This window comes from Cryptotermes secundus, unplaced genomic scaffold (genome assembly GCF_002891405.2).
Source record: "Cryptotermes secundus unplaced genomic scaffold, Csec_1.0 scaffold1768, whole genome shotgun sequence".
Classification (NCBI taxonomy): domain Eukaryota; kingdom Metazoa; phylum Arthropoda; class Insecta; order Blattodea; family Kalotermitidae; genus Cryptotermes; species Cryptotermes secundus.
In genome coordinates, this window is record NW_019724619.1 from 56408 (window position 1) to 68568 (window position 12161).

Genomic DNA, 12161 nt, shown 5'->3' on the forward strand with positions numbered 1-12161 from the left:
ATCGATAAATATAACGTAGAGAGATTCTCAACCTTACATAAATAAGAGTTTTTCACAAAAAATAAAATTAAATAGCAATAATAATATTAATAATAATAGTCCAGAAGCTCGCTCTTTCGGTTCCCGATGAGTTCAGTGGATTTTTTCAATTGACCTAATTCTTCCATCTGCATATGTCCCTGGAATCGACTCGGCTTCTGACAGAAATGAGTACCAGGAATCTTCCTGTAAGTAAAGGGTGGCTATCCCTGTAATAGGCAGTGGAGGCCCATAGGGTTGTGAGACGTCGAGGCTCCCACATCTTCTAGACATTCGGCTTAAAGATGGTGGTGAAGTTGTCAGCCTTAAGCGCCGGCCGCCCTTTAGCCCCAGGAAGATTCCTGATACTCATTTCTGTTAGAGGCTGAGTCGACCCCAGGGCCATATGGCGGATGGAAGGATTTGGTAAATTGAAAAATCAAATAACATCAACGGGAATCGAACCCGCTCTCTCCCGGTTTGTAGAATAGTGCCTCAGTCAACTATGCTACCGCGTGCACCCGATATTACTAATAATAAAGTAGTAATACTAATAGGTTGGCAGGACTGGAAGTCTGTGCTGTAGGAAAGTAAGCTTTATGAGTTCTCCTTGGAAATGCTAGTCATAATCTTCATTTCTGTAGGTAAAACACAGTAAGAACTATTTAATTTAACTACAAACTGCAAAGACAGGTAATGCATAGTTCCAACTATGCCCACGACATTCTGACGAAGCGCTAAACTCCAAACTTTTGGTGAACAAATTGATCCCAAATGAGGGACATGTTGTTTCTGATAGATTGTTATTTATGAGTAATAAACCTAACTAAACTACCAGATTCTTATGTGTAAATATCAGATGTAATGGGACCCTAAGTTGTTTAGATGCAAATATTTTCAAACTTAAAAGTTATAAGATAAAGTTCGTAAGAAAACCGGATGGGACTGAAATTGAATGGGACTCATCAGCTTCTGGTGAGTGCTTGTAGTGTGTCTATCGGAAGAAATAAAAAATACCACAAAGGAAACAAAAGAGCTGTAATTGACGCTAGTAAGTCTAGCTACGGACACAGAGATGCCTCTTCGCCAGATTGCACAGCAAAATTATGACATGACAATAGCGAGCAGATCCTTTGAAAACGTGGCACAGCTCAAACATTTGGGAACAGCACTAACAAATCAAAATTCAATTCACGAAGAAATTAAGAATTGATTATATTTGGGTATTGTTTGCTACCAGTCAGTTCAAATTTTTTTTCTTTTCGTCTGCTCTCTAAACTCTTAAAAACTAAAACATATAAAACTATAATTTTTCCTGTAGTTTTGTATGGGTATGAAACTTGCTTTATGACTTTAAGGGATGAACATAGACTGAGCGTGTTTGGGAACAGGGTGCTGAGGAGGGTATTTGGACCCAATAGAGATGAAATAATACAAGGCTGGAGAGAACATAATGAGAAGTTTCATAACTTGTACACTTGGCCAAATATAATTAGAATGACCAAGTCAAAGAGTAACATATGAGCATGGCATGTAGCACGCATGGTTGAGAAGCGGAATGCATACAGAGTTTTGGTCGAAAACCCAGAAGGAAAGAGACCACTGTGAAGGCTTAGACATAAGTGGGAGGATACTTTTAAAATTGATCTTAGAGAAATGGTATGTTATGTGGACTGGATTAATCTGGCTCAGGTTAGGGACCAGTGGCAGGCTCTTGTAAACAGGACGATGAACCATCGGGTTCCATTAAATGTTTGGAAATTACTTAGTAGCTGAGCAACTGTTGGCTCCATGGGGTTAGTTAGGTAAGAGACAAAGAGTTCTGTCAATGTAGTGTCTGGTTACAGGTCGGACGGAAAATATTCGACTGCCAGCAGGAACATTACGTGTCTCTTTATCATCACTTACAGACAAATATGGCGCCCCGACAAATCCTCCTACAAAACTGGTACCTGTGGTTCTTTCCCGGAGGTATAGTGGTTGAAGCATTAAGCCGACCATAACCTCCGACTAATGCCGACTTAAAGAATGTCAGAACCTGCAGAGCCACTCCCATACAGGCCTATGTAGTGCTTAATTAACCACCGACGCGGGTTAATTTTACCGTAACTATCAACTCCCGAGACACGGAGGCTACAGAGAAGTGCCGTGACATCAGCTTATTTGTTCAGTTCCATAACTATGTGATATCACTAACACGATATTAAGACAGTCAGAGCTGATGTTTTAATCGAACTGTCTCGTATACAGCACCTTATTTACACTGCCGGAAGAGATCTTTGTCAGACTAGCATCGTCATTCAAATGGTGGTGTGGTACGATACAGTAAAAGGTCATTAGGCTGAGATGGGCATTGAAGGATAATTTTAGTCTAACTAAAATGCTATAAGCCGGAAGGTCGCGGGTTCGATGCCAGATGAGGTCATTCGATTTTTGATTGACCTAATCCTTCCGGCCACACTGTGGCCCTGGGGCCGACTCAGTCTCTAGTTTACGTCTTTTTTAGGTTCTTTAGGTGGAGTGAGACTGAGTCCACTTGGTTCGTCAGCCAATAATTCGTCTATTGTACCAGCTACGGTTGATAGACTGTGAGTGTGAAACAGTCAGTGGAATGAGAATAGGCAGGGGAAACCGAAATACTCGGAGAAAACCCTCCCCAGTGCCACTTTGTCCACCACAAATCCCACATGACTTGACCTGGGCTCGAACCCGGGCCGCCGCGGTGGGAAGCCAGCGACTAACTGCCTGAGCTATGGCGCGGCCGACTCAGCCTCTAACAGAAATGAGTACCGCGAATCTTCCCGGGGGGTAAAGGACGGACGGCGTGTAAGGCTGACAACCTTACTGCCATCTGTGAGCCGATTGTCTAGAAAATATGCTAGCCTCGATGTCTCACAACCTTATGGGCCTCCACAGCCTGTTACAGGGATAGCTTTACCTTTACCTGACCAAATACCAATAATACATCTATGACAAAATCCGATATTTGCTAATTTACGAGTATTACTAATTTAGCCGGTCACAGTGGCCGCGCGGTCTAAGGCATGAACTGTCTTCGATAGCTCGAACGCTGGGATCATGGATTCGAATCCCACTGAAGGCATGGATGTCTGTATGCGTTTATTCTGTATGTAGACAGAGGCCTTGCGACGGGCTGATCCCCTGTCCAAGGAGTCCAACCAAATGTGAACAGATTAAGAAACTGAAAAATCGGCCAAGGCCCAAAGAAGGGCTGTAGAGCCATAATTATATTAATTAAATTAACTTTTAACTCAGAATCAGGTGACTAGATTTTGCATCCTGTTTCTTCACGATACATTTTAGTATAATTCTCGTATCTATGATTAGGTTTCTTAATTGCGCTCTTCGCTTCAGGTATTGTACTAAAATTCTGTGTGCATCTCTTATCTCTCCAACTTCTGCTATATGTCCCCACCCAACTCACCTTCCTCAGTTCGATAACCCGACGCCACAACCTCTTCCTTTCACATGCTTCCCAAATCCTGATTCTAGTATCATCCTTCCATTTGACGCCACGTAATATACGGTTTATAGAACGTCGTTATGTAAATCAAGTACCAATCAGTAATACGTATTAATAATCTAAGTTACAGGTCTAGAATGTATAGCATCTCCCGTCCCTCAGTCTTTATATTGAAGAGCCTCTTCTGTAATTCGTACCTGTATGTCTTGCATTCTGTCCTGGTGTTGAACCTGTCGTCTTGTGTGGCATGAAACTCCTTCTCTAAAATTAAAAGTGTTTTTAATTCGTGTCTATTCTTCTCTTTCAATTTTTGTCAGGGCAAGTGCACTCTGTTACTGATCTATTTTTTTTTTCTTTTTTTCTCCTTGGCACTACAGCCCCAGTGGGCCTAGGCCTACCTCCATGAACTCCGTTCACTTCGGTTTTTCTAGATCTTACACATTCGGTAGGACTCCTTGGGCGGGTGATCAGCTCGTCGCAAGGCCTCTACCTGTACACAAACACAGAAAAACGCACACAAACTAAACATCCATGCCCTGAGTGGGATTCGAACCCAAGATCCCGGTTTCCAAGCGAGGGAAGACAGTACATGCCTTAGACCGCTCGGCTGCTGTGACCGGCACTGATCTAAATACTTTCATTAAATATCTTGTTGACAGTTGCTAGGTACTTATTTACTTTCTATTCACGTGACAAACTAATGATATATAGGTGCTATCTTAAGTAACGTAAATTGAAATAATTGACATGTGTGAAAGAACAAAATCTATTTGAATAAACCGTATCAACTGAAGGATAATGTCACATCGTTACTGATCCAGTGATAAAAACTACACGAATTTCTATGCATACATTCAATTTCTATAGCACGGAGTCGAATTTCGATTATCGACAGTTTAACATGTGCGCATGGACAGGTCTGTAGTCAACTGCTATGACTGTGTACCCAGCCTCATTGAGGCCCCGTGATTCTCGCTGACAACCACGGATTAACGTTCCTTTCATTATGAAATGCTGTACTGTTTTGCTTCGAAATGTATCCCCAAAGCATAAAGGTAATAATGCTACTGCAAAAACATTTTGAACAGTAACAACGTAGAACAAAAGATTGATGTAAACTAGCGTGTGGTGAAAGTGCATTATCTTGTTTTGCATACGTATGTTTCAGAGGGCCGATTTACCCCATCCATTACTTCCCGTATGACCAAGCCCTTTCAGAACACGGTTTTGACATCAAAGGCGACGTGACCACTGTATTAAGCAAGGGATTATTGTATATCTAACACAGCTGAATGCATCACTATAGTCCATTCGCGGAGACGAGAGAGTCCTCGTAAACAAATGCACGCGGTATCTCCTTCGCTCTTTGAATGAAATCATGCAGCGATCAGGTGATGGGTGTATCGTTACAGGGGCGTCCAAAGTTCACTCTTCAATCTGAATGCAGGTTAACGTGCGTCCGAATGCAGTGAGTAACTGCAGTAACTGTGCGCTTTGTCCACCCCTTGCTGTCAGCTGTGGCGACGCGGGGCTTGCTTTGTTTACGCAGTCTCGTCTCCGCGAATGGACTGTAGGGATTTCTGCCTTTTCTTTAAACCTTCGGCCTGATATACGCGTAATAACAATTTATGTCACTGTGCATTGTATAATATGTACTGTTGCTTAGCTATGAATCTGCAAATCAAATGGGATACACAGGATAACATCTTTCTACTGAAACTCAGTGTCACAGCCACGCTACCTTCTCGTTGGAGCCACTGAAAAAGATTTGCCCCTGTGTTTTACAGAAAGACCACCCTCGCTACGCCTATGAGTACGGCGTGAACGACCCGCACACGGGCGACATCAAGCGGGCATGGGAAAAGCGTGACGGTGATGTGGTTAAAGGCCAATATAGCTTGGTGGAACCCGACGGCAGCGTACGGATCGTGGACTACGTGGCGGACTGGGAGACAGGATTCCATGCTACCGTCACGAAGAAGGGGCCATCCGTCCACAAAAAGAGGGCAGCACCGATCAACACTCAATAACACACGCTGCTCTTAAATAGTCTGTATTGGAGTAAACATTATCCACGCACATGATGAGAATGTACTTGCTCTAGACGTAGAGAGAAAGTCGTAAAAAATTCCAAATTCATTAGAGTCCAGTTACACTTTGCGTAACTGAGTGTAACGGTGACGCCTGTTCTGATTGCAATATAAGAACGCTTGTTGGAAAGTGCGGTTGCTTAGTGCAAACACCCGCCTTACATAACTTCACATATACCTGTTAGTGTTACATACTTGAAGCGACAAGGCAGAAAAATTCCTCGCGACCTGCTGTTATATAATTTCAAAATCCTTGTAAAACTTGGCTTTTAAAAATTATTTAGTGACATATATTTCACCTCATATAAAATGAGGACAGCGTCACACGTAGCAACCGGTACATTTTAGACAACCGCGAGTGCGTAGTTACCGTGCGCTTTAACCCGTACTGCAGTGAGGCTCTGACCATATAATTCTTTAAGTACCGACAGCCACGTGCCGAAAGTAAGGGTACCACACATTCCAAGTAGCAGTAAGCATGTAATTCAAATTAAAATAGGCCTGCTCATTGAATGCAGAACATTTTGGTGCTGATGATTTCATTAAACTTCAATTCAAGAAATCATATTTTCAAAAATGAAACAATCATGACTAAATTTGATTTGTTTCATTCTGGTCCGTCACACTGATATTATGAAAAAGTTAAACAGTTCCGTCCATTGTGACTGGTTAAGATTTTTTTATTTCAATGATTCATGCCCTTACATGTTTCTGTCTTCAGAGACCATCTTCAGAGGGACACCTTTACATCAATACAGTTAGAACCCACTATTACAGTAAATGTACTAAAAGTTAAAATATATACATATAATATAAATAATATATAATTGGGTGTAAAATCTAAAGTCTTTACAACTACAGCGGCTGTTCCAATACATTAAAATATTTATAGTTAGTGTGTTAAGATTCTATTGGAATTCGTAAACCAAGCTGGTTCCATAGAATCTTAACAAAATAACTATAAATATTTTAATGTATTGGAACAGCCACTGTAGTTGTAAAGACTTTAGATTTTACACCCAATTGTATATTATTTATATTGTATGTATATATTTTAACTTTTAGAATATGTACTGTAATAGTGGCTTCTAACAGTATTGATGTAAAGGTGTCCCTCTGAAGATGGTCTCTGAAGACCGAAACATGTAAGGGCATGAATACTTGAAATAAGAAAATCTTAACCAGTCATACTGGACGGAACTATTTAACTCTTTCCTAATCGTGGCTAAATTTATATGACAGGACTATATATTTTAAACTCTGTGCTTTCATTTCGTTAGAATTCTTTGAAAGTTGTTCTTTATGTATTGAAACACACAACATATACATTCTCGACAGTATTTGAACGGCATCTCTGATACTATTCAAACAACTGAAATGCCACAAGCACTCCTTACTCAAATATCGCGGATGTTGGACCCTCTTCATTATCTGACGTATATTTGATACAGAACACGTGGAGGCCCGGGAGGTAGCTGAACTCCCATATGCGCATGTACAACCAAGTCTCAAAACATTACATATGAATATCAGATTATACCTCAGACAATGGACGATGTTTCATACAATACTGATGCAAAGAACAGTTGTCATTACAAATTTTAAGGGAAAACAACGTATTCTCTCACCTTGCATATACCTGACAGCTGTCTACTGAAACACAGTGCTTTTCCCTAAGTTTCACTTACAGGAATAATTCCAATATCCCTTCATGTTATGATTATAGTTTCACAGAATACCATGGTTCTTCCTGAACAAAGAAATTTCCTTTGAGGAGGAAAAGTACGCACACTCTACTGTGAGAAACTAGTCCAGCACAATACATATAAACAAGGTGAGACAAGTAGCTTGCCGAATAAGTTGGAGTTGTATCGTCAAATGAATTCACTGTTTTATGTGAAAGGAATTATAATTTCAGTCATAAATAGCAGCTCTTCTCAATGCCACGAACTGTGGACAGAACTCTTGTAATTTCATCGACGCTAGTACATTTTGCATTAAGTTCCGGCTGTCTTTGTTGCACATGAACTGAACTAAATGCAGACAGAAAAGGCAACAAGTGGCTGCCTTCCCTGCACGCAGAGCTCTTTAATTAATTTGTGTTCTTCTTGTACCGGTTTGCATTCTAGTGTCCTTAGTTGAACGGACATATTTGTAGAGGCAGGAATTCTTCATGTATCGCTTACCAAATAGTTACCAGTAGACCTCAATGAAGCGATAGCCTTATTTTAGATATCTTACTAATTGTTTCTACGTTTTACTTCGTAAGAACAAAGTTACCCTTACCTATTTTAACTTCGTTTAAAGTCGCCTAATTTTTCATCTCAGAACTTTCGATGTCACTGTTGTATTTCGTTAATCAGACACTTATGAATATAAAATATTTCATAAAATGCTACTTGTACCTACATTATGCAAATTTAAGTAGCGAGAAAATTTTCTTACAAAACATGGTGACTTCTAATCATTATATCACGTCTATATATGTAAGACAGAAAATAAAGCGACGTGTATTGTTCAAAGCACCTGTCAATACGGTTTACTATCCAAAGTAGGAGAAATTTCATATCAATTATTCCATACTTTGTTCCAGAATTTACAACATTCAATTTCTTACCTGGAAACACACTGTCTCCAAATATGCCACATTACGAAATAGCTTAGTACATAATATATTCAACATTATAACTAGTCCAATTAACTTTGTATATAATCTTTATATCATGGGTCGTAATAATTCGTGGTGATCAAGAATTTCATTATATATCCTTATTTTTTACAGAATTGTTAAATCTTCTTTCAATGTAGATTTAGTTTTGTCTTGACTTTTGTAGGTCATAAACTCTATGATTAGTAGATTATAATATTTATATTTAATGAGTATGAAAAGTCAGCGTACTGAAAAGTGCTGCAACAACAAATACGTTTATACAATTCTATATTCTAACAGCATATTTTTAGTATGTCTGAAAGTGAACTCAAAACTCTTATGTGAAAAATACGAACCTATTTGTTTCGGGAATTCATTAGAACTTTCATATATATTTATAAATTAATAAAAATATATTCCAAGAAATATGACAGTTCATAATTTATTGTGACACCTTATCTAAAGGAGTGTGAAGCATGCTGTGAAACAACACTTAAATAAGTTATATCTTCCGTTCCTTTTTTCTACTTTTATAACGCAAAACTGTCTCGTCAAGTAGGATAAACTTATTCATAAATGGCATATGTTCACAAGTTTCTAATTTTAGCTTCATTAATCAAATTATGGCAACAAGAAGATGGATCTGTTTTTCAGGAACTTACAAATATTTTTATTCACTGCATAAATTAATGATTTCAGTGTGAATATTTATACTCTTGAATTGATTCCATGGAAAATAGTTCCTCTTGAGCAGCAAGCAGTAGCTCGACAAGCCAAGAATGACGTTTTATGGAACTCAAATTTCATTGCCGTGCACAAAAGAGCCCGCCACTACCCCGAATCCCGAGTGAAGGTTTAGATACAGACTGAGGTTTAAATGCCGAACGGCTGGCTAGAAATCAGTTTCCATCTAAGGCCCTGCGACCGGAAAAATCGGTCAAGGTTTTCCGCGGTTTTCCTCTGTCCGAAGAAAAATGCCGAGTTGGTTCGTAAAATTCACGTTGCATCCTATACTTCACATACAGCGCCTCAGCCCCGTCATTTCTAACATCAAGAATTCATCTCAATGAAGCCCACCGAACATTAGTATCAGAATTCCGAACGAATTCAATAAATCATGCTCTATTTCTTTCCTCTGTCCATAAACTGAAAGTATCCACTTCCCAACACTTTACCTTTTCCACTTCCCAACACTTTACCTTTTCCACTTCCCAATCTTTCACTTTATCTCCAGTCTGATAAGAGGACAAGCAGGGAAATTTGAAAGCCAGCAACTTTTCCTTTCTCTCACTTAACATATGTCTTGTCCCCCTCCTCTCTCGCTCTCAATGCTTCAAAGGGAACCAAATCAGTAAGGAGTGAACAGTGAATATAGTGGACAGTAGGACAGTCGGTGCCCGGATCAAGATTCAAACCGATACTTCCGGCAAGCAAGTCAGACGCATTACTCTTGTTCCGTTTCATTATTTCTGAACACGGTCACGCTCTTCGAGCCATCGATTCAAGCAAGTCAGACGCATTACTCTTGTTCCGTTTCATTATTTCTGAACACGGTCACGCTCTTCGAGCCATCGATTCAAGCAAGTCAGACGCATTACTCTTGTTCCGTTTCATTATTTCTGAACACGGTCACGCTCTTCGAGCCATGGATTCAGACCGTTCAGTGTGATCTCAACGTCTTAATTTACTGAATAAAATAACTGTCAAGCTTACTATCATTCGAAGCTACGCAAGAGTCGTAAATGCAGTCATTTGGACATCAGCTGACCTCATATTTGTAGGCGAGATTGGAATTGCCAGCAGACCCACGTTAACTGAAGGCCGGCTCCTTTTGGAACAGCAGCTGATGACATAACAACCGGTTTCTGAGAGATTCCTCTTCATTTCGAAGAGATATTTTTAAAGGAATCGTAACACTGCGAAATGAGAACCAATTTTTTTCTTACAGAACCGGCATTCTTGTCATTCTTCTTCACTTAATGATATAGATAATCAAGTCTATTCCGACTTCTTACAGCCATTACTCACAATTACATGAATTCTACAAAATAAAGACTTCAGTAGCCGGAACAGCTCGTCAATACAGTGAGTAGCTAAGGGATAGACGACCAGGGGATTCCCGGAAAGGTCAGGGATTCTTGTATTTGTCCTCCACGTTCAAACAAGCTCTGAAGCCCACCCAGCTTCCTCCCCAGTGGGTGCTGGAGTCTTCCTCCAGGGGTTATGCAACCGGAGACAGTAACTACTCATCTGACGTTAAGAATAGGCATAGCAATACAGTCTCTTATCAACTAAATTTCATAGTGTGATGTCTCCTTTCACTTAAGGATTTAAATATGAACACGTTCATTCCTTTTCTTACATATATCATGGACACTTAGGGCAGTAGATCAGAAACATCTGGAAAGTTTCGAAATGTGGTGTTGGAGAAGGATGGAGAAGATCAGTTTGACCGATTATGTGAGAAATGAAGAAGTGTTAATTAGAGTCAGTGAGCAGAGGAATATCCTACACGAAGTAAGAAAACGGAAGGCTAATTGGATTGGTCATGTTTTACGCAGAAACTGCCTTCTAAAAGAAGTTATTGAAGGAAAGATAGAGGGGCGGATAGAAGTGACAAGAAGACGAGGAAGAAGACGTAAGAAGATGCTGGATGACCTTGGGGACAGAAGAGGATAATGTCATTTGAAGGAGAAAGCTCTAGATCGCATTAAGTGGAGGAATTGTTTTGGAAGAGACTCTGGACCTGTCGTCTGACAGATTGCTGATGATCATAATCATCAACATCAACGCTAAGTTAGAATCAAAAGTCAGGTTCCTATCATATAGGACTCCATGTAAATCAACCTTCAGTTTTCTTCTTGATCGTTCAATACCTCTAAATCCTACAGGTTTATATACACTGTGTACAATTTTATAAATGTTATTAGACACGTAGCCATTAAATACAATGCCATCATCTCAGAACTTCCCGCTAAATATTTCAGCCGCCGAGGATTATGGGGGTCAACTACATGGGGGCCAGGCTGATGAACTAGGTCGGCCTGCAAATTGTACGAGTTTACATTAAAGCATGCAAAAAAAAAACAGCCCACGTTTAAGCTAATTAATTAATTTGTTAAAAACATGCTGTCGCAGAATTTTGTTACATCCTGAAAACCTCAACACAGTTATCTGTTACGTTACAATCTCAAAAATATAACCACAAAAATTCAATGAATTTTAACGTTGGTGGTCCGAACATTTCTGTTCTTCGCAAGGCCTCATGTTTTCAAGCTGAGGATGAATACAGACTGTTGCGGTAACGGTTGGTTCCCTGTTGCTATCTCAAGGCAGAACAAATATTTTACAGAACCCTCAGGCCTTGGTGGCGTAAACCTAGACGAGACCTAACACTAAAATGGATCTTACATAAGCAGGAGAAAATAGCGACTACTGAAATATTCCGATAACAACATCGTCCTATGACATGTGCATAATGCGATTCAATTTCCAACTTCATTTCTTAATACTGCAGTACGTTTTGGTTTATTTCCGCATAACAGTGACCCTAAATTTGTATGCAGTTTCCGACATTTTCAATCATGGAACTTGGTTTGGAATTACATCAACAATAACGTAACATAAAAGTTGTCCCAATGCCTAATCACCAGATCATGAATGAGCCTATGTGATCTCAAGGTAAAGATGTACTTAGTCTTAAGTTTAGCAATAAATGGAAGTCTGCCATTTCCACCTTCTGCCCGCTTTAAATAAAGTCGTTATATGTAAGTTTTGAGGTTTTCACGGCGATGACAATGAAGAAAGTTGTCTTCTGGGTTTAGGCACCGTGTATTCTTCGTTTTGGCCGACGTTTCGGAGGAACGTAGCGCCTCCATCTTCAGAGCAGTTGAATAGCTGCGGAGAGCAGTAGCTGTGG

The 12161-nt window shown here is 39.9% G+C and overlaps 1 protein-coding gene across 1 annotated transcript in view; it reads left to right on the top strand.

Moving 5' to 3' along the window:
* LOC111862586 (endochitinase A) overlaps nucleotides 1–6208 on the top strand; it is a 46599-nt gene extending 40391 nt beyond the window's left edge. Inside the window, exon 3 of the mRNA XM_023848091.2 lies at nucleotides 5290–6208. Coding sequence (XP_023703859.1) covers nucleotides 5290–5532 — 243 coding nt within the window. The 3' untranslated portion in view covers nucleotides 5533–6208. The remainder of the gene's footprint in view (nucleotides 1–5289) is intronic.
* Nucleotides 6209–12161: the final 5953 nt, after the last annotated feature.